Below are 24242 nucleotides of genomic sequence, written 5' to 3'. Positions count from 1 at the left end.
AGGCAAAACAAGTAAAAAAGCATTAAGTTCGACCGGGTCGAACTATGGATACCCACCACAACGGGTATATATGTAAAGCACCTTTCGTCATAATCCAGTGAAGAATGGATAATTTATGCATCCATAGCAGCTATATCGAAATATGCTCCGATTTGTACCAAATTCGGCACGGACATTGAGAGATCTAATAAATACAAGTCACTGTTCAATTTTGCATAACAAAATATTGGTCTTTTTGGCAGCTATTGGGTTGCCCAAAAAGTAATTGCGGATTTTTTAAAAGAAAGTAAATGCATTTTTAATGAAACTTAGAATGAACTTTAATCAAATATATAATTGCCATTTTGTTCGATAACCGTTTGCCATCTTCCTGGCAAATTTAGTATTCCACGCTCATAGAACTTCTGGCCTTTATCTGCAAAAAACTGTACCAAGAGCGATTTTATAGCCTCATCATTGCCGAAAGTTTTACCATTTAAGGAGTTCTGCAAAGATCGAAATAAATGGTAGTCTGATGGTGCAAGGTCAGGGCTATATGGTGGATGCATCAAAAGTTCCCAGCCAAGCTCACCCAGTTTTTGGCGAGTGACCAAATATGTGTGTGGTCTAGCGTTGTCCTGGTGGAATATGACACCTTTACGATTGACCAATTCTGGTCGCTTCTCCTTGATGGCTGTATTCAGTTTGTCCAATTGTTGACAGTAAACATCCGAATTAATCGTTTGGTTCCTTGGAAGCAAATCAAAATATACCACACCCTTCCAATCCCACCAAACAGACAGCATAACCTTCCTTGGTGGATATCAGTCTTTGAAGTGGTTTGAGCTGGCTCACCATGCTTGGACCATGATCGCTTTCGACTAACGTTGTTGTAAACAATCCATTTTTCATCTCCAGTTATGATTCGTTTTAAAAACGGATCGAATTCATTGCGTTTAAGGTGCATATCACAAGCGTTGATTTGGTTTGTTAAATGAATTTCTTTCAATACATGTGGTATCCATATTAAAATTGACGCCAAACAAACAAATGTAAACAAAATTTCGCGCACTTTTTTTCTAAAGCAAGCTAAAAATAACAGCTGATAACTGACAGAAGAAAGAATGCAATTACAGAGTCACAAGCCCTTGAAAAAATTTGTCAACGCCGTCTATATTACTACTATATTACCGACAATTACTTTTTGGGCAACCCAATATTAGCGCTGTCCGATTCAAGTTGTATGCACAATGATAAGGGACCTCATTTTTAAGGCCGAGTCCGAAAGACGTTCCGCAGTGCGCTACCTCTTTAGAGGGAAGATTTTATATATCTTAGTACTTTACACAAGTTCCCAGAATTAGGAGGGGATAACTACCGCTGAAATTTTTTTCTAATGTTCTGGCCAGGAATACAGATATATCCGAGGAATTGTAGAACAGACGAGCTTGCTAGACCTGGGGAACTGAAATGTGTGGTTATACCTCCAGCGTCATGTAATCCAACACTTCTGGATGAGAAACGAAGGGCAACGAATGACAGAAAGTCCCAAAGTAAGGGTTGTGAACACTCCAAAGCTATAAGGCCCAATCTAGACTTCAAGAGGTCTATTACTTTGCCATCGCTGGCTGGAACAGACGTCTCAGTCATTGTGTCAATCATGACATCACATCACTATCTGTTCAGTAAACATGCTGACAGGGTAAATATTGCATGTAACGACTTCTGCAGAAGCTGTGAGGAAATCGCGGAAGAGGGCACTATAGAACATCTGTTGTGGTTGTTTCCCGCACTGGTAGTCAGAAAGAGTTCCACCTTAAGTTCCCATTTCTTTGAGAACTTGTCTGATTTAACATTAAGGAACATTTACAAATTGTTTTGCTTTTTAAAGCGATCTGGATGGTTCAACGGTAGGAACTATAATTTATCTTTCTGTGTTTTTTCCCCGCAATGGCAGTCAGAAGGATTCCCATTGCAAGTTCTCATTTCTTTGAGTACTTGTTGTTGCATAATTTGATGTGCTTTTAAAAGCGATTTGAATGATTCAACGGTAGGAACTAGAAGGCATGTTCCTTCTTCTGTTCCTCCTCCTATGGTGTCACAATGGACGAAACGTCTAAGTGAGTCTGATGGCAGACTGCCACATTAATCCAACTTAACGCTTCATATTCTTTAAATAAATGCGTGTATTGTACTTGAGAGTGCCATTAACTGATATACATATAATTTTCACCCAATTTGGCAATCGCCCACTTCAACATATCTCATACCAAAAATGTTCGTCTTCGACATCCATAATACATATCATTTTGTGAAAATATCGAAATTCGACTGCCTCATTGTCGGAATCGGAATAAGGGTAATTGTTTACCAAATAATTTCGCCTTTATTAGACCTTTAACTTTCTTATTTATTCTTCCTTTCAATCTTTAGTAGTCATCTATCTGTTCTAGCGAAATAAACAAAAATACATCTTTTTCATTGGGAATTTAAAATTTATGATACCTTTGCCCATGGTTACTACACCTACACATATGTTTTGTTCTTTTGTATAATTCCGACATTTATGGCAAATTTCTAAGATAATGGCAAGCGTATGCATATGTATGCATGCTACCCTCTATCCGTATCCGTTTTGGCGAGCGATGTTATTTGTCTCTGGTCTATCCAACAAATGCACCGTACCAAAGTAATGCAAAAGAAATTATTATTCTTATACTCTTGGTTATCAACTCTGAGAGAAAAAAAATCAACAAGGATATAAGTTTCAGCAATTATACAGGTGGGCAAGCACTTAAAGAAAAATTTGGAAACACAAATTTGTCCCAACAACAAAATGAGACAAACAATTAAGGAAGAAACAAGTAAGAGCGTGCTAAGTTCGTCCTGGCCGAATCTTATCATGGAATCCATCATGGATCGCATCTGTCGAGTTCTTTGCGCAGTATCTCTTTTTAGGCAAACAAAGAATAATGAACAAGTAAAAGCGTGCTAAGTTCGACCGGGCCGAATCTTATATACCCTCCACCATGGATCGCATTTGTCGAGTTCTTTTCCCGGCATCTCTTCTTAGGCAAAAAAAAGGATATAAGAAAAGATTTGCTCTGCTATTAGAGCGATATCAAGATATGGTCCGGTTTGGACCACAACTAAATTATATGTTGGAGATCTGTGTAAAATGTCAGCCAATTCGAATAAGAATTGCGCCCTTGGGCGGCTCAAGAGGTAAAATAGAGATATCGATTTATATGGGAGCTGCATCGGGCTATAGACCGATTCAGACCATAATAAACACGTATGTGGATGGTTATGAGAGAATCCGTGGTACAAAATTTCAGGCAAATCGGATAATAATTGCGACCTCTAGAGGCTCAAGAAGTCAAGATCCCAGATCGGTTTATATGGCAGCTATATCAGGTTATGAACCGATTTGAACCTTATTTGATACAGTTGGTGAAAGTAAGAATAAAATACGTCTTGCAAAATTTCAGCGAAATTGGATAGGAATTGCGCCCTCTAGAGGCTCAAGAAGTCAAGACCCAAGATCGGTTTATATGGCAGCTATATCAAAACATGGACCGATATGGTCCATTTACAATACCAACCGACCTACACTAATAGGAAGTATTTGTGCAAAATTTCAAGCGGCTAGCTTTACTCCTTCGGAAGTTAGCGTGCTTTCGACAGACAGACGGACGGACGGACGAACGGACGGACAGACGGACGGACATGGCTAGATCGACATAAAATTTCACGACGATCAAGAATATATATACTTTATGGGGTCTCAGACGAATATTTCGAGTAGTTACAAACAGAATGACGAAATTAGTATACCCCCCATCCTATGGTGGAGGGTATAAAAATTTGGCATTCAAATTTCGGATGGGGTACCTAGGGGGGCCGCCCCACCCTAAAACCTACCAAACATATACTTACCCCAATCACGACAATATGGAACTCAAATGAAAGGTATTTAGGATAAGAAAACGTATCTGATATCCAATTGTCGGACCAAGTGCTAGGGGGACCACCCCAAGCCCCAAAACACCCCTAAATCGGACATATTTACTGACCATGGCAATATGGGACTCAAATGAAAGGTATTTGCGAGTAGAATACGAATCTGATATCCATATGTGGGACCAAGTTTCTGGGGGTCCACCCCTTCCCCAAAACACCCCCCAAACTGAACTTAATTACTGACCATGGTAATATGGGGCTTAAATAAAAGGTATTTGAATGTAGAATTAGAATTTGATATCCAAATATGGGTCCAAGTGTTTAGGGGGCCGCTTCTCCCGAAAATCACCCCCCTCCCGGCCCCCCCAAAGGGGACAAATTTACGACCATAGCAATATGGGGCTCAAATGAAAGGTATTTGGGAGTACCCCTTTGTTTTCTTTCCCAAAATACCCCACAAACAGCAATTTTTTGCTGACCATCGCAATATGGCGCTCAACTAACGGTATTTGGGAGTGGAATACGAATTTGATATCGAGATGTAGGACCATGTATTTAGGGCATCACCCTTTGCCCAAAGCAAGCTAAAAGTAACTGCTGATAACTGACAGAAGAAAGAATGCAATTACAGAGTCACAAGCTGTGAAAAAATTTGTCAACGCCGACTATATGAAAAATCCGCAATAACTTTTTAGGCAACGCAATACAATACTATTTTCGTAGTATGGTAAAGGGTGATTTTTTTGAGGTTAGGATTTTCATGCATTAGTATTTGACAGATCACGTGGGATTTCAGACATGGTGTCAAAGAGAAAGATGCTCAGTATGCTTTGACATTTCATCATGGATAGACTTACTAACGAGCAACGCTTGCAAATCATTGAATTTTATTACCAAAATCAGTGTTCGGTTCGAAATGTGTTCATTCACCGTAACGTTGCGTCCAACAGCATCTTTGAAAAAATACGGTCCAATGATTCCACCAGCGTACAAACCACACCAAACAGTGCATTTTTCGGGATGCATGGGCAGTTCTTGAACGGCTTCTGGTTGCTCTTCACTCCAAATGCGGCAATTTTGCTTATTTACGTAGCCATTCAACCAGAAATGAGCCTCATCGCTGAACAAAATTTGTCAAAATTTGAACACATTTCGAACCGAACACTGATTTTGGTAATTAAATTCAATGATTTGCAAGCGTTGCTCGTTAGTAAGTCTATTCATGATGAAATGTAGCATACTGAGCATCTTTCTCTTTGACACCATGTCTGAAATCCCACGTGATCTGTCAAATACTAATGCATGAAAATCCTAACCTCAAAAAAATCACCCTTTATTTTACTAAAAGCTCTTTAATGGTCGAAAATAAATATTGCAAAGAAAACTTTGTTCCATAAAAAGTAAAAGAAGGCGCAGCGGAGCGGGCCCGGGTCAGCTAGTACTCTATAAAAGATAAGTGTGCAAGGCTAGGAACCGCCTTAAATATATTAAGAAAACTGAAATCTGTGGGAATGCTAGCTGATTCTCCTAGAATCAAATGGGACCTTTTATACCTTTACATCAAACTTTGTCTAGCTTCAAATATTTTTAATTTATTTTTTTTTACTTGTTGTAATTATTTTTAAAAATAAGTTTTTTCAATGTATTTGATTCAAGTATGCTTGACTTTCTATTGTTTACATTTTCATTACTAACTCAAAGTTTGTGTTTTTTCTCCTTTTCCCCATTGATGCTTGTGCGGATGCTGCTTTTAATGCCTCCTTCTGCTTTTGCTACCTGGCACTGGCATGTTGTCTGGTTATTGGGTTGGCTCATGGTTTTGTTCCTACACCACACAACATGATTGCTGGCAATGATGATACTGCTGTTCACTTGTACACCGGTCCATTTCTTGCGCTATACTGGCAATGTAGGCCAGTGTCTACTGGATGGTGAATATGTGGCAGAGACAACGGTGTTCTGTGAAAAACAAGTCGGTTGTCGTGCCATACAAAAGACAGGACACTGTTGTCCTGATTATAAATGTGGTAAGTTTTTTTTTTTAGGTTTTCTTTTCCTTTTTCGTATACATTTTTATTTGCATTTATGTTGGGCACAGTTTGTGCGCATTTCATCCCACTGTCATGGACACACCTACGTACATGAACACCTTCGTTATGGTGCAACGAATTGGTATTGCGACGAGGGTGGTATGTGAAGGTCATGCAAATATTTAATGGAAATTTTTCATTACTGTGGGAGAGAACTATGAGCAGTATATAAAAACAATTTTAAACGAAGAAGGAGTCGTACCAGTCGTTTGGCTGGAAAGCTACAAAATGGAGGCCCCTTATCAGCTCTCAGTGATAAGTGAGAAGTTTGCCCCAGTTCCTATGTGGAATGCACAGGGGTAAATTTGCATTGGCATTAACTACTTAAAGTCGGCAGACTTTCTAAGAGTGTAGCTTTCCAGCCAAACGACTGGTTGGACTCATTCTTCGTTTGGCTTGAAAGCTACACTCTTAGAAAGTCTGCCGACTTTAAGTAGTTAATGCCAATGCAAATTTGCCCCTGTGCATTCCACTAAGGAACTGGGGCAAACTTCTCACATATCACGGAGAGCAGATAAGGGGCCTCCATTTTATAGCCGAGTCCGAAAGGCGTGCAGCAGTGCGATACCTCTTTGGGGAGAAGTTTTAACATGGCTCAAACCAAATTTGTTATTCAAAACAGCAAAAATGTTTGCTAAAACAGCAGTTTTTGTTTGCTGCCAAGTTCGTTCAGGCCGAATCTTGAGAACCCACCACCATGGATTCTGCTACAATATGGGAGCTATATCTGGTTATAGACCGATTTGGGCCGTACTTGGCACAATTGTGGAAAGTCTTAACTGAACACTATTTGCAAAAATTCAGCCAAATTGGATAAAAATTGCGGCTTGTAAGGACTCAAGAAATGAAATCGGGAGATCGGTTTATATGGGAGCTATATCATGTTCTTGACCGATTTGGGCCGTACTTGGCACAGTTGTTTAGAGTCATAACAGAACACTATTTGCAAAATTTCAGCCAAATCGGATAAAAATTTAGGCTTCCAGGAGCTCAAGAAGTCAAATCGGGAGATCGATTTATATGGGAGCTGTATTAAGTCATAAGCCGATTGGGACCGTTTCTGGCACAACTGTTAGAAGCTATAACAGAACAGTATGTGCAAAATTTCAGCTAAATCGGATGAAAATTGTGGCTTCGTTTCGGGAGATCGGTTTATATGGGAGATATATCATGTTCTTGACCGATTTTGGCCGTATTTGGCTAAAAGTCAAATCGGGAGATCGGTTTATATGGGAGCTATATCAGGTTATAGACCGATTTGGACCGTACTTGGCACAGCTGTTGGAAGTCATAGCAGAACAGTATGTGCAAAATTTCAGCCAAATCAGATGAAAATTGAGGCTTCTAGGAGCTCAAGAAGTCAAATCGGGAGATCAGGACTATATCAGGTTATAGTCCAATTCCGACCGTACTTGGTGAAGTTGTTGGAAGTCATAACAGAACCCAACATGCAAAATTTCAGCTAAATCAGATAAAAATTGCGGCTTGTAAGGACTCAAGAAGGCAAATCGGGAGATCGGTTTATATAGGAGCTATATCAGGTTCTACACCGATTTGGACCGCACTAGGCATAGTTATTGGAAGTCATAACAGAACACTATATGCAAAATTTCAGCCAAATCGGGTAAAAATTGCGGCTTCCAGAGGCTTAAGAAGTCAAATCGGGAGATCGGTTTATATGGGAGCCATATCTGAATCTGAACCTATATGGTCTATTTGCAAACTCCAACGACCTACATCAATATTAAGTATCTGTGTGAAATTTCAAGCGGCTAGCTTTACGCATTCGACCGCTATTGTGATTTCGTTAGACGGACGGACGGACGGACATGGCTAGATCGACTCCGAATGTCGAGACGATTAATAGTGGTGGTCCTAGATCAATATTTCGAGGTGTTACAAACGGAATGACTAGATTAGTATACCCCCATCCTATAGTGGTGGGCATAAAAATTAAATTGTTGCGCTTTGTTTGTTGGTGCGTTTATCTGTTCTCTATATAGATTCAAAAACGGCTGAAACGATTTTTATTTAATTTTCACATATGATGAAAATAGGGTACTACATTTTTGATACCCGAAGGGGAGCGAACCCTCCCCCTTACCCCTAATTTTCAAAAACGCCAGATCTCAGATATGGGTGCACCGATTTATACGAAATTTTGTATGCCACCTAATGGTTCCCCAAAAATACGAACTTGGTATAAAATTTTGTGGGCAAATTACCTGGGGGGACGCCCCATCCAAAATCCACTCGAACGGACATGTTTATTGATTGGGACAATATGGGTATCAAATGAAAGGTATTTAGGAGTAGAGTACGAACTTGGCATAAAAATATCACCCTTAGTGTCGGGGGGGTTCCCCACCTTCAAAAACACCACCAAACAAGACACTTTTACCGCCTTGAGCAATATGGGTATCATATGAAAGGTTTAAAAAGTAGAATAGAAATCTTATACAAAAATTTATTCCATGGTGTCTGAGGGGCCTCCCCACCCCCCAAAACCCTCCAGCAGGACATATTTACCGATTGCGACAATATGGGTATCAAGGTGTTTGGAAGTTGAATAAACTTCTGTTTTAGGAATATAGTCCAAGTTGCCTACGGGGCCTCTGCAACCCCCAAAACGTGCATGAATGTCCAACGTCACAAAATGGGCAACAAATGAAAGGTCTTTGGGAGTTGACTACGAATCTGGTATACATATTTGAGTCAGAGGCAGATTCTAGAACCGGCCCTCCCACTCTTCAATAGAACATGTAGTTTGATCGGTATAATATGGTCATTAAAGGAAAGATCTATGACAGTAGAGTTCGAATCTAATGATGATATAAGGATTCAAGTCACGTCCTGTCGTTCAATAGGACATGTAGATCGCGACAAAAAAGGATTCAAATAAATTGTCTTTGGATCTTAACGTCGCGGACCAAACCTCTCCTTCCAATAAATACTACACAAAATTGTCATGCAGGACGCCCGAGAATATATTGTACTCAAATGAAAGAACCTGTCAGAGGGCAATCTCCCTCCCCCCATCCTACCAAAAAACAAGGAATTAAAATTAATATATGAAGACCGATCAGGATAGAAAAGGACTGGAATAAAAGGGGTTTGGTAGTAGAGTAAATGTAAATTTTACCATAAAAAAAATCCACTAAGAAACTGGGGCAAACTTCTCACATATCACTGAGTGCTGTCCGATTCAAATTTTAAGCTCAATGATAAGGGTCCTCCTTTTCATAGCCGAGTCCGAATGGACCCTCCCCCTAAACCTAATTTTCAAAAATGCCAGATCTCGAAGATGGAGATGCAATTCAAGCGAAATTATGTCTGCACTAAAATCAAAAATGTGGTATCCAAATATGGGCTGGGATGGCTAAGGGGACCACCCCACACCCAAAGCCCGCCAAATGGATATATAAACCAATCATGACAAAATGGGGCTCAAATGAAAGGTATTTAAGAGTAGAAAACGAATCTAATATGCAAATGTGGGATCAAGTGATAGGAGGTTCACTTCAGCCCCAAAACACCCCCTTAAACGGACAAATTTACCAACCAAGACAATAAAGTGCTCAATTTAAAGGTATTTTCGAGTAGAGCACGAATCTGATAGCAACTTTGAGTACTAAGTGTCTAGGTGGCCGACCCACACCAAAAGACTCAGAAAAAAAACGTATTTGATGACCTTGGCAATATGGGGCTCAAATAAAAGTTTTTTAAGAGCAGAGCACGAATGTGATTTTTTTGACCGCCAAGTCTCAGGTTGTTCGCCCCACCCATAAACACTCCCAAGCCCGGACATATTTGCCGACTATGGTAATACGGGGCTCAAATGAAAAATATTTGGGAATAGTGTACCAACATGAAATCAATATTCGGGACCAATGTCTGGGGGCCGTCCCACCGCCATAACAAATCTCAAATAGGGCTCATTTGATGACCTTGGCGATTTGGGCTCAAATAAAAGAAATTTGAAGGTGGAGCACAAAGTTGATATTATTCCAGGGCCCACACCCTTAAAACACCTCAAGTCAGACATATTTGCCGACTATGACTATGACGACTAGGGAGCTAAAATGAAAGGTATTTAAGAGTAGAAAACTGATTTGGTATTCGAAAAATGGGAACAAGTGCTTGGGGAACACCAAACTGGACATATTTGCCGACAATCCAAAGCTCAAATTAAGGTATTTGAAAGTATACCTCGAATCTAATATTTGCTTTAAAGCCAAGTGTTTGGCTCCTAAGCCAGACAAACATATTTATCGACCATAGCAATGTGGGGCTCAATTGAAAGTTATTTGGGAGTAGAGAGTGAATGCAAAGCGTCCTGCTACCCCAATTCACCACCGAAAGCAAATCGGACATATTTACGAACCATGTTAATATGTGGCTCAAAAGAAAGGAAGTAGAGAACGAATTTTATATTCACATTCGAGGCGAAATATTTGCGGGGACGTACCACTCCCAAAATCCCAATGGGGACGATCATGGCAATATGGGACTCTAATGAAAGGCATTCGGAAGTAAACTACGAATATGGTCAGAAGGGAGGAATAGGCTTTATAATTTGTTGATATCGGAAGGGGGGCGGACCCTCCCCCTTATGCCTAAAGCACACCCCTAAATCATAAGTGAACCGATCGATACAATATGGATATCAAATGAAAGGTTTTGAAGAGTAGAATTCGAATATGGTAATTAAATTTGGGTCTAAGTACCCATCGGGCCGCCCCAAACCCAAAAATTCCCCCAAATAGACATATTGGGCGTTCAAGTCAATATGGAGCTCAAATGAAAGGTATACGGGAGTAGATTATGAATCTGGCATAAAAAATCAGATCGAAGTATATGGGGGTAATCCTAACACCCAAAAACGCCTCAAGTGAGCATATGACCCAACATGACCATTTGGGACTCGGTTTGTTTGTTCGTTCCGTAGAATCCAAAACAGATGCACGGATCTTCTTAATATTTTCACAGATTGTTTAGGTTTGACTTGAAGGAAACATCCTACCCCAAAAACGTCACCCAAAACCAAAAGTGGACTGATAGGCACAATATGAGTATCAAAAGAAAGGTATTTGAGACTAAACAAGTAAAAGCGTGCTAAGTTCGGCCGGGTCGAATCTTATATACCCTCCACCATGGATCGCATTTGTCGAGTTCTTTTCCCGGCATCTCTTCTTAGGCAAAAAAGGATATAAGAAAAGAGTTGCTCTGCTATTAAAACGATATCAAGATATGGTCCGGTTCGGACCACAATTAAATTATATGTTGGAGACCTGTGTAAAATTTCAGCCAATTCGTATAAGAATTGCGCCCATTGGGGCTCACGAAGTAAAATAGAGAGAACGATTTATATGGGATCTGTATCGGGCTATAGACCTATTCAGACCATAATAAACACGTTTGTTGATGGTCATGAGAGGATCCGACGTACAAAATTTCAGGCATATCGGATAATAATTGCGACCTCTAGGGGTCAAGAAGTCAAGATCCCAGATCGGTTAATATGGCAGCTATATCAGGTTATGAACCGATTTGAACCTTATTTGACACAGTTGTTGGATATCATAACGAAATACTTCGTGCAAAAATTCATTCAAATCGGATAAGAATTGTGCCCTCTAGAGGCTCAAGAAGTCAAGACCCAAGATCGGTTTATATGGCAGCTATATCAGGTTATGGACCGATTTGAACTATACTTGGCACAGTTGTTGGATATCATAACGAAATACTTCGTGCAAAAATTCATTCCATTCGGATAAGAATTGCGCCCTCTAGAGGCTCAAGAAGTCAAGACCCAAGATCGGTTTATATGGCAGCTATATCAGGTTATGAACCGATTTAAACCATACTTGGCACAGTTGTTGGATATCATAACGAAATACTTCGTGCAAAAATTCATTCCATTCGGATAAGAATTGCGCACTCTAGAGGCTCAAGAAGTCAAGACCCAAGATCGGTTTATATGGCAGCTATATCAGGTTATGAACCGACTTGTATTTTATTTGGCATAGTGGTTGAAAGTAAAAATAAATTACGTCATGCAAAATTTCAGCCAAATCGGATAGGAATTGCGCCCTCTAGAGGCTCAAGAAGTCAAGACGCAAGATCGGTTTATATGGCAGCTATATAAGGTTATGAACCGATTTGAACCATACTTGGCACAGTTGTTGGATATAATAACAAAACACGTCGTGCAAAATTTCATTTCAATCAGATAAGAATTGCGCACTCTAGAGGCTCAAGAAGTCAAGACCCAAGATCGGTTTATATGGCAGCTATATCAGGTTATGGACCGATTTGAACCATACTTAGCACAGTTGTTGGATATCATAACGAAATACTTCGTGCAAAAATTCATTTCAATCGGATAAGAATTGCGCACTCTAGAGGCTCAAGAAGTCAAGACCCAAGATCGGTTTATATGGCAGCTATATCAAAACATGGACCGATATGGCCCATTTACAATACCAACCGACCTACACTAATAAGAAGTATTTGTGCAAAATTTCAAGCTTCTAGCTTTACTCCTTCGGAAGTTAGCGTGCTTTCGACAGACAGACGGACGGACGGACGGACGGACAGACGGACGGACATGGCTAGATCGACATAAAATGTCACGACGATCAAGAATATATATACTTTATGGGGTCTCAGACGAATATTTCGAGTAGTTACAAACAGAATGACGAAATTAGTATACCCCCCATCTTATGGTGGAGGGTATAAAAACGAATATCGTATTAGAATGTCGGTCCAAGTACCCTGCTGGGCCGCCCCAACCCCAAGTAGGTATATTCCATGTTCCGATCAATAATTAATCAAATGAAAAGTATTCGTCAGTACATTACAAATATGGCATAAAAAATGAAGTCCAAGTAATGGGAGGTCGTCCTACCCCCAAATACCCCCAAATGGGCATATCAGGCGACCAAGACTATATGGGATTCAAATGAAAGGTATTTGGGAGTAGATTAGGAATATGACATTAAAATGTGCTTTCAAGTCTAGGTGGCGCTTTTCCTCCTTAAAATACATCGAATAGGTCAATTGACCCATTATGGCAATATGGGTCGGGTGACGGCTAAACTACGCCAAACGGATATATAGACCAATCACAATATAGAGCCATGTGTTTGGGGAGCCGCACCCCAAAATAACTCCTAGATTAGTATACCCCCCATCCTATGGTGGTGGGTATACAAATTAAAATAGAAAACGAAATAAAACACCACATTCGATACTTCATGAAAAACCGATTTGGTAGTTGAAAGAGCAGGATATGTTTGTTAAAACAGCAGCCCTTTGTTTGCTGAGACATATGGAAGTTTAGCTGATTAATTTGTTACAATCTTTCAATAACCTAGCTCGAAAAGTCATTCTCAAAATGTATGCCATCATTAGTGACCATAGTTAACCGCACTACTCATATGGCCCCCTGCAAAACCACCTCGGAGAAACTTCAGTTAATAAATCGTTATTGTCTCGCCTCGTTCCATGTTCGAACAAGGAAAGTTATAACATTCTAAAGTTGCTATATGTAGGTAGGCGTCTCATGATAACACCATCCTTTCCTTAAATTTTTTATGAAAATTTGCCATGGACGTGGTCCATATTCTTGCCCATAGTTTGTTGTTCTCGTTGACTTTCAATTTTTTTTATCAGATACATAGTACATACATAGTTGGTATGCAAAACGTTCTAAGTATTATAAAATATGCTAACAATTTTCTTTTTTTTCTATTTTATTTCTTTGTTTTTGATGCTGTTGCTGCTGCTGCTGTTGTTGCGCCCACATGCAAAAATAAAATAAATGCCAAACAACGTTGATGATGTCGATGTGGCTGCTTGCAACTACACTATGTGGCCTGATGCCCAGATTGCCAAAAGGATGGCAAAACTTATTTGAATGGTGATAAGTTGGTAGATCCGGAGACACCATGCACTGTGTGCTACTGTCAAGGTAAAGTGTGAAAGTTACACTCGGACCCCATACTTTCAACACAACTACAAATGCCAACAACAACAACCATAATGTTATTCTTTTCACTTTAGTGGGTGGTTATGGTTTGCCAGTTGATTGTTGTCTCATTCTTAGCCTAGACGAAATACACACACACACACACAACCCCCACCTCTACACTTGCTTTAAACTAAGCACACCACACACATTCACACAGCTGATGCTATAACAAATTTCCTTTCCATTTCCTTTTACAGGTGGTGAAATTTTATGCAGTTCAGTCACTTGCTTCCATCGTGACGATTGTACTCCCAAATACATACCAGGTGTCTGTTGTCCAGAATATGATAATTGCCCCGGTAAGTTAATTTTATTTATAAGCAAAACTTTTATCATAATACACTCACATAATATGTTTGTTCGTATGTGTATGTGTGTGAGTGTGAGTGGGAACTATTCTATATGTTAACTAGGCATAAATTAAATGGTTTTGCCAAAAAGCTTAATGAGGTTATTTTTGAAGAGATGCATGTAAACAAGATAATTGAGAACATATGGGAAAATTAAGTCTGGTTTAAATTTGGTCAAAAAAACACAAAAGGAAAAGTGAATGCCAATATACTCAAAAGTCTCTAACCTGAGATGGCAGAGATATGACTGTTCACTAGGAAAACGAAGAGAGGTCCACGCGAAGACCATAGGAATGTCAGATTGAGTTAAATACCTGAAAGTGAATTGGAAGTGCCACATTCGGGAGCTTGTGAAGAATGCTTATTTGAGTTGATCACATGGGATGTACCACAACTTCATTCAAATTTTGCTATCTATCACCAAAATCATCAAGGCTGGTAATTCAGTGTTTAACAAAAACGGGGCATTTTGCAAATTTTGATGGCCGAATTGGCAGAAAACTTATTCACAGCCACCATAGCGCAAAGGTTACCATATCCGACTAAGACGTTGAACGCCTGGGTTCGGATCCTGGCGAGACCATCACAAAAAATTTTTAACGGTGGTTTTCCCCTCCTAATGCTGGCAACATTTCTGAGGTACTATGCCATGTAAAACTTCTCTTCAAAGAGGTCTCGCACTGTGGTACGCCGTTCGGACTCGGCTATAGAAAGGAGGCCCCTTATCATTGAGCTTAAGACTAGAATCGAACTGCACTGCTCATTGATATGTGGGAAGTTTGCCCCTTTTCCCTAGTGGAATGTTCATGGGCAAAATTTGCATTTTGCATATTCACAGCCAAGGTAAACATAAATACGGCGGTTCAGAGTGTGAATGTATTTCATGAACTTTATGCTAGGAAAGGTATTGTTTAGCAAGCGACAGAAAGGCCATCGGCCTTCTTTGGCAAACCAATAAGCTCTTTAAGAGGTTGGAATAGTGAAAGACGCATTACCTTTCAACGTAAAGAAGAGAAGCTCTCTTCATTGGGCTCAGAGAGCCGAATAGACAACACGTCTATATTCGGAAACGACACTGCAGTCAATCAAAAGATTTTTTGAATTGTCGCTAATGACAGCTTGGTGATGGCAGTTGTCGATATGGAAGAGGAACAGGGCTGCATACCTAGGTAACAATTGGATAGGAATAGTCAATGGGTTATCATCTGTATACCTCGATGACCTGGCGGAATTGCCTGAGCCTCTTCCAATTTGTGACGATGCAGGCTGGTATTTGGGCCGTTTGGGATCTGTCGTTTCACCCTAAAAAAGACTGGCGAGATCTGGCAAGGCGCAGAAATGGGCTTTGTCAAGAAGGAAGATATTTCTTCCCAGACTAAGGGTCTGTAATCCCAATCTTTCACACCAAAATTGGGATTCTCGGGGAAACGCATCTAAGAATACCCTTTCCTCGAGAAAAGCGTAGTTAAAATACCCTTTCCTCCGGGAAAGGGTAGTCTTAGTTTCCTTTCCTCGGAGAAAGGGTAGTTTTAGTACCCTTCCCTCAGGAAAGGATAGTTTCAACACCCTTTCCTCGGGGCAAAGGCAGTTTTAGTACCCTTTCCTCGGAGAAGGTATAGTTTTAATACCCATTCCTCGGGGAAATGGTAGTTTTAGTACCCTCTCTTCGAGGAAATGATAGTTCAAATTCACTTTCCACGGGGAGAGGATAGTACTAGTACCCTTTCCTCGTGGAAAGAGTAGTTTCAGCACCCTTTCCTCCGGCCAAGGGCAGTTTTAGTACCCTTTCCTCGGGGAAGGGATAATTTAGTACCCTTTCCCGGGGAAAATATAGTTTTAGTACCCTTTACACGGGGAGATGGTAGTTCTAGTACACTTTCCTCGGGAAAAGGGTAGTTTTAGTATACTTTTTAGGGAAAAGGGTAGTTTTGAGTATCTTTTCCCCACGGAAAGGGTAGTTTTAGTACCCTTTCCTCTGGAAAAGGACAGTTTTAGTACCCTTTTCTCGGGAAAAGGGCAGTTTTAGTACCCTTTCCTTCATGAAAGGGTAGCTTAGTACACTTTCCTTCGAAAAGGGGAGTTTTCGGAAACTTTCCTCCGGTAAAGGATAGCTTTAGCCCTTTCCTCACGTTCCCTTTTCTCCGGGAAACGATAGTTCTAGTACCCTTTCCTCGGGAAAGGTGTTTTGAGGATAGTTTTAGTACCCTATCCTCGAGGAAATCATAGTTCTAATAGCATTTCCTCGGAAAAATGATAGTTTTAGTATCCTTAGTACCCTCTCCTCGAGGAAAGGACAGTTCTAGTACCCTTTCCTCTGGAAAAGAATAAGTTTAGGGGATAGGATAGTTTTAGTAGCCTCTCCTCAAGGAAAGGATAGTTCTAGTAACCTTTCTCGGATAAAGGATAGTTTTAGTATCCCGTTCGCCGGGAAAGAAAGGCTTTAGTACCCTATCTTCGGGGAAAGGGTAGTCTTTCTACACTTTTTCGAGGAAATGGTAGTTGTAGTCCCCTTTCTTAAGCAATCATAGTACCCCTCCCTCGGGAAGAGGGTACTTTTAGTACCATTCCCTCGGGAAGAGGGTACTTTTAGTACCATTCCCTCGGGAAGAGGGTACTTTTAGTACCATTCCCTCGGGGAAAGGGTAGTTTTAATACCCTTCCCTCAGGAAAAGTGTACTTTTAGTACCCTTTTCTCGGGGAAAGGGTAGTTGTAGTACCGTTCTCTTGGGAAAAGAGAAGTTTTAGTATCCTTCCCTCGGGGAAAGGAAAGTTTTAGTACTCTTCCCTCGGAAAAAGGGAAGTTTTAGCACCCTTACCTCGGGGAAAGGGTCGTTTTAGTACCCTTACCTCGGGGAAAGGGTAGTTTCAGTACCCCTTCATCGGATAAAGGGTAGTTTTATTACTCTTACTTTAGGGAAGGTGTATTTTTAGTACACTTTCATTGGAGAAAGGGCAGTTTTAGTACCCTTTCATCGGGGAAAGGGTAGTTTTAGTACCCTCCCCTCGGGGAAGGGTTTGTATTAGTACCCTTTCCTAGGGGAAAGGTTTCTTTTAGTACCCTTTCCTCGGGAAAAGGTTTGTTTTAGTACTCTATCCTCTATCTTCCGCCGACAAAGTGTAGTCTTGTGCCTTTCCTCCGGGAAAGAGTATTTTTAGTACCCTTTCTTTGGGAAAGGGTGGTTTTAGTACCCTTTCTTTCGGGAAAGGGTAGTTTTATTACCCTTTCTTTCGGGAAAGGGTAGTTTTAGTACCCTTTCCAAGAGGAAAGGGTAGATAAATACCTTTTCCTAGGGTTAAGGGTAGTTTAATAACCTTTTCTAGGAAAAAGTGTAGTTTTAGTAATCTTCCCTAGGGAAAAGGGTAGTTTTAGTACCCTTCCCTAGGGAAAAAGGTAGTTTTAGTACCCTAGGGTAGTTTTAGTATCCTTCCCTCGGGGAAAGGGAAGTTTTAGTACTCTTCCCTCGGGAAAAGGGAAGTGTTAGTAACCTTCCCTCGGGGAAAGGGTAGGTTTAGGGTTTCCTCCAGCAAAGGTTGCCTCCTTCCTGAAAAGGTTAGTCTTAGTAGCCTTTCCTTGATGAAAGGGTAGTTTTATTACCCTTCCCTCAGGGTTTTCAGGGTTTTCTCCAGGAAAGGTTAACCTTTCTTCTCCTATTCTGTGTGAAAGACTAGTTTTTATACTTTTGCCTCGGGGAAAGTGTAGTTTTAGTACCCTTTCCAAGGGGAAAGGGTAGATTAATGCCCTTCCCTAGGGAAAAGGGTAGTTGTATACCCTTCCCCAGGAAAAAGAGTAGTTTTGTACCCTTCCCTGGGGAAAAGGGAATCTTTAGTACCCTCTTCTAGGGAAAAGGGTAGTTTTAGTACCCTTCCTTCGTGGAAACTAATACCCTTTCTTATGGAAAAGCGTAGTTTTAGTACCTTTCCTTAGGGAAAAGGGTAGTTTTGGTACCCATAGGGTAGTTTTGGTACCCAGTAAGTTTCCATTTCTCCAGGAAATTTTGTCAAAATTTCATTTCTATAGGAAATTTTGTCAAAATTTCATTTCTATAGGAAATTTTGTCAAAATTTCATTTCTATAGGAAGTTTTGTCAAAATTTCATTTCTATAGGAAGTTTTGTCAAAATTTCATTTCTATAGGAAATTTTGTCAAATTTTCATTTCTATAGGAAATTTTGTCAAAATTTCACTTCCATATTTCATCATTTCAAAATTTCATTTCTATAGGAAATTTTGTCAAAATTTCATTTCTGTAGGAAATTTTGTCAAAATTTCATTTATATACGAAATTTTTGTCAAAATTTCATTTATATAGGAAATTTTGTCAAATTTTCATTCCTATAGGAAATTTTGTAAAAATATAATTTCTATAGAATTCAAATTTTATTTTTAAGACTTTTTAAATTTTTCTAAAATTTAATTAGAATATTTTCTTCTCATTATCATCTTTTGTTTAATTTTTTCCTTTCAGTTGCCACCTCGTCGGAATCATCGCTTAATAAAACCCTCACTACGACCTCAACCACATCCAAACCCGAAATAATTGCTCCAGCCGAAAATGCACCCAAAATCACCATCAAAGAAATCACAAAGCCCACAGAGATACGCATTACGGATGACAACAAAGCCATACCTGTGCATCAAATGCTAAAGCCCAGTTCTGCAACAACAACAACGAACACATTACCGGCGGCCGCAACAACAATGGGGCCCTCAACACCCATGGCATCGACAACAGCCATGCCATCAACCACCACCATTAATACACCAATGATGGTGGCTATGGTTGCTATAAAAGAGCCCCTAAAAGAGGAGAGTATGGTAAAGCTTAGTGAGGACAGAAACCACAACGGTTTTAGTAATGGTGGTGGTGGCAATACTGTACTAACAAATGTGGGCATTAATAGCGGAGACACTTTAAAACTAGCCGCCTCCGTAACATATCCACCATCATCGTCGACAACAACCGTTAGAAGTACTACAGTAACTAGTACTACACCTACCTCTGTGGAAAGTGGGGAAATTGATGATTCAGAGCCGGCTCTTTCCGTTTTTAGCACTCAAGGCTTACCAGATGATCCCAGCAAAGTGAATATAAAGAGAGAATATCTTATAACCACCGAGGGAGTTGCAGCTCACAGCTACGATGGCAGTGGAGAATATCCGAATTCTGAATTGATTTTCGGAGGCCAAGCTTCGCCATCGGAGGCACAGCAATCTATAGAGGGCTTGGCAGCACCCTCCTCATCGGCTGAATTGGATTCGGATACGGCGGGTAGTGATAATATTTATCACATCATTTTGACCACAGATGGGCCAAGATCAGCAACAACTTCGGAGAACTATTTGGCTTTGAAGGGTAGCAGTGGATTAGCCAGTACAGAAGGTAAGTGGGAATGGTGGCTACATACGATAGGAAAATGACCAGCAAATATAAAAAATGTATAGAGGTCTAAATTTGGGCGGGCGCTCCCCTTTAGGCAAACATTTAAGGCCGTTCGGTCTACCGAGTTGTTTAATGCAGTTTGAGCTAATTTTCACAACCACCTTAAGCCTAAGCCCAAAGAATCCCCGAAACTGCTAATCACACCCATATGTCTTTCTTTTCAGGTCCCTTTGAGGATTTATCTTCGCCCAGCTTTCTGGAGCCCTCACCAGCACCTGTGGATCCCATAATGGCTGCCTCCACCACCGAGGGTCCAGAAGATACGAAATCCTCCACAGAAGCCAGTATAGCACCCCACCAACACTTGGATGAGGACGATATACCTTTGGAAATAAATCCTGCTTATCCCTCGCTGCCTGCAGATGATTTCAGCATTAGGGGTGACAACAACTACCAGTTAACAGACATTGATGATATGGGTGAAGAGCCGCGCAGCATAGGCACCAATGGCCACCAGGGTGGTGGTGGTGGTGGTGGTGGGCATGATTTAGCCAAAAATAGCAAACATTTAGATGATATCAGTGGTTATGGTAGTGGTGGAGGCAGTGGCAGTGGTAGTGGCAGCGGTATGGGTGATTTTCTAATAGAAGAACTTGCAGCAATGCCCTCCTCCTCCACCGAAGGCAGTGGTGGCATGGATTTACACAACAAAGCCATGGAGAGTCTTAAGACAAAACTAAAACACGCTCCGGAAATCATACAGTTCATGTATTCCGGTGAGGATTCCTCGGAAGAGACCAGAATCACCAACTCCAGTGATTTTCAAGTGGATAACATGAAAGCAATGGAGGATTCGTCACTGGAGTCCACCGAAATTCTGAAGCCTCTGGAGTATTTAGAAGATGGTTCTGGTTCTGGTTCTGGCTCAGGGGCGGGCGAAATGAAGCATGTCAAGGAAAGAGAACCCACAACACCACGCCCTCGCAAGGGCAGCTCTAGCATTGATATTGATGAACTGCAAGACTCATCAGGCAATGGACCCCAGGATGATCCCAAAGAAGATGCCGAAAGCTTGAAACTCGATGATAGTCAATCGGAAACAGTGGCCAATAATGAAAAATCGCCCAAGGGCAATATACTGTCGGTAAAAGTTCAGCAGGACAAAGCTTTTCATGGGGAATCGGTTTGAGTAGACCCCCAACCCAAAACAAAAGCAAAGCCACAAAAACACAGAGAGTATTTTTTTTTTATTTTAAACAAATTTCCAACAGCAGCATATTTAAACATCAGAGTTTTAAGGCAATGTATATATACAGAGAGATTTAACCAAGCAAACTGAAATTTTAAGCAACAAATTATTATTAAAAAAAAAAAACATATATTATTACGTTATAATATTATATACATATCTTTATAGTAATGTATTATTATTTAATTGATTCATTTCTAGAGACTGCATTTTAAAGTTATTATAAATGTGTGAGCTGCAGGACCGCAAAGAGATAGAGAGAAAGAGAGAGAGAGAGGAAATGCATCTGGCATAAAAACTCCTAATTTATACAAATAAGATAATCAAAGTATCCAAGTAACAGAATTAGATTTTTAGGAAAATGAAACATTAAGAATAAGCTATTGAGAGATCAGTTAGTCAGAGAAAGAGAGAGAGAGAGAGGATAGATATAAATCAACTCCTTGTTGCAATAACTGTTAAACATGAAGATTTTTTTTAATAGAGAAGAAAAATTTACTATTTTAGTTACAATAAAGCTGGGCTCCCAATATGCAATAATTTACAACCATAGTTTATTTACAGCAAACGAATTATTTCATTATTATTCTTATCCAAAACATTCAATGGAAAAAGACTTTAATTGTTGTCTGACAAAGAGAGAGGGAGAGAGATAATGGTGGGAATTTCATAGGTATCCCTCTTAAACATAGAACAAAAGTCTAGTTGATATGACCACCCCTAATACAGAACCCAATGCCTTTGTATGAGTAAAGAGGCAATTAAACCCTTTTTATAGCCACCACCGAAGGATGGGGGTATATGTATTTTGTCATTCCGTTTGCAACACATCGAAATATCCATTTTCGACCCTATAAAGTATATATACTGTTCATCTACAACGAACAGCGTAAAAATCTAAGACGATCTAGCCATGTCCGCCCGTCTGTCTGTTGAAATCATCATTCTTCAATTTGGCCCAGATTTGGATATTGCTGCCATATAGACCGATCTCTCGATTTGAGGTTTTGGGCCCATAAAAGGCGCATTTATTGTCCGATTTTGCCAAAATTTGAGACAGTGAGTTGTGTAAAGCCTATCGACATCTTTCTGCAATTTGGCCCAGATCGGTCCAGATTTGGATATAGATGCCATATAGACCGTTCTCTCGATTTGGGGTTTTGGGCCCATTAAAGACGTATTTATTGTCCAATGTCGCCGAAATTTGGGACAATAAGTTGTGTTAATCCCCTCGACATACTTCTGCAATACGGCACAGATCGGTCCGATCTCTCGTCTGCGTCATAAAAGACGCATTTCGCCAAAAATTTGGAACAGTGAGTTGTGTTAGGCCCTTCGACATTCTTCTTCAATTTTTCTCAGATCGGTCCAGATTTGGATAAAGCTGCCATATACACTGATATCTCGATTTAAAGTCTTGGCCCCATAAAAGGCTCATTTATAATCCGATTTTACTGAAATTTGACACATTGACTTATGTAAGGCTTTTCGACATCCGTGTTGTATATGGTTCAGATCGGTGTATTTTTAGATATAGCTACTTAAAAAAAAACAATATTTTTTTTATACACAATTGAACAATGACTTACTTATACTTATAAGTATTGGTCCAAATCGGAACATATTTCGATATAGCTGCTATGGGGCTTAAGGTATGCATTTTTCACGGATTTTGACGAAAGATGCAAATGCAAATTTTGCCCATGAACATTCCACTAAGGAAGATGGGCAAACGAAAGATGGTTTATATATATATACCCGAGGTGGTGGGTATCCAAAGTTCGGTCCGGCCGAACTTAACGCCTTTTTACTTGTTAAGGTTTAAATTTCCATTCCTTTTACAATATTTCACTATTTCTACAAAATTGTATTTCTATAAAAAATTTAAAAAAGTTTTTTGGAAAATTTTATTACAATGCTAGTTTTAACATTTGGTTTTTTAAATTAAATTTCGTCAAAATTTTATTTATATAGAAATTTTTGTTACAATCTTATTTTGTTCAATTTTGTCAAAATTCTGTTTAAAAAAAAATTTTCAATTTTATTTTTGTGAAGAAAATACTGCCAAAAATTTTTTTTATAGAAAATTTGGTCAACTCTTTAAATTTTTGTCAAACTGGTATTTTTGCGAAAATTTTTAGAAAAAAATCTATAAAATTTTTTAAACCTTTTTCCAAGCAATTTATTTGTATGTTATACCAGCTCGGTATTTGCACTGCTCTCATGCTTTAAATCGAAGAGCATGTGAGTGTGCAACTCACCCCTCGGTAGTTGCACTGCTCTCATGATTTGAAACGAAGATCATGCGAGTGTGTAATTCACCACTCGTTATTTGCAATGCTCTCATGCTTTAAATCGAAGAGCATGTGAGTGTGCAACTCCCCACTCGGTAGTTGCACTGCTCTCATGATTTGAAACAAAGATCATGCGAGTGTGTAACTCACCACTCGGTATTTGCACTGCTCTCATGATTTGAATCGAAGAGCATGTGAGTGTGCAACTCACCACTCGGTATTTGCACTGCTCTCATGCTTTAAATCGAAGAGCATGTGAGTGTGAAACTCACCACTCGGTATTTGCACTGCTCTCATGCTTTCAATCGAAGAGCATGTGAGTGTGCAACTCACCACTCGATATTTGCACTGCTCTCATGCTTTAAATCGAAGTGCATGCGAGTGTGCAACTCACCACTCGGTATTTGCACTGCTCACATGATTGGAATCACAGAACATGCGCACTTCGAATATAGAGTGGGAGCCATGATATCGTTAGGATGGTCTACCATTAACTTACAACAAGTGAATATACAAAAACTTACCTAGGAAGGTTTGCATTATGCAGATGTACTATATATTTCTTAAAATGTTCCACATTTGGTAATGAATATCTTCAGGATTTTATTTCTTCAAACTTTAAAGCTTTTTAATACCACCTACCCTCTCTCTGTGATGATAACATTTAAAGATCTTGCAACAATATTTTTTCACTTATGTGTGTCAAAGATAAAACAAAATATTGTTTTCAAACTTTCTTTAATCAAAGCTTTTGTAGTACTCATTTACCAAGTAAGTCTCAAAGCCATTCCATAATAACAAGAACAAAAAACCAACAGCATATACTTTTCACTAATTTATAAATGTATTTTTATATATATTTATATACTAATTTATATAATTTAATTTTAAAAGAAAAA

The 24242-nt window shown here is 39.7% G+C and overlaps 1 protein-coding gene across 1 annotated transcript in view; it reads left to right on the top strand.

Moving 5' to 3' along the window:
• The window catches only part of LOC106089703 (uncharacterized), a 340612-nt gene extending 317751 nt beyond the window's left edge, over positions 1-22861 (top strand). Inside the window, exons 4-8 of the mRNA XM_059364390.1 lie at positions 5856-5969; positions 13927-14010; positions 14268-14369; positions 18886-19800; positions 20025-22861. Coding sequence (XP_059220373.1) covers positions 5856-5969; positions 13927-14010; positions 14268-14369; positions 18886-19800; positions 20025-20989 — 2180 coding nt within the window. The 3' untranslated portion in view covers positions 20990-22861. The remainder of the gene's footprint in view (positions 1-5855; positions 5970-13926; positions 14011-14267; positions 14370-18885; positions 19801-20024) is intronic.
• The last annotated feature ends 1381 nt before the right edge of the window (positions 22862-24242 follow it).

This window comes from Stomoxys calcitrans, chromosome 3 (genome assembly GCF_963082655.1).
Source record: "Stomoxys calcitrans chromosome 3, idStoCalc2.1, whole genome shotgun sequence".
In the NCBI taxonomy this organism is placed as follows: Eukaryota; Metazoa; Arthropoda; class Insecta; order Diptera; family Muscidae; genus Stomoxys; species Stomoxys calcitrans.
This window is presented reverse-complemented; position numbering and strand designations above follow the sequence as displayed.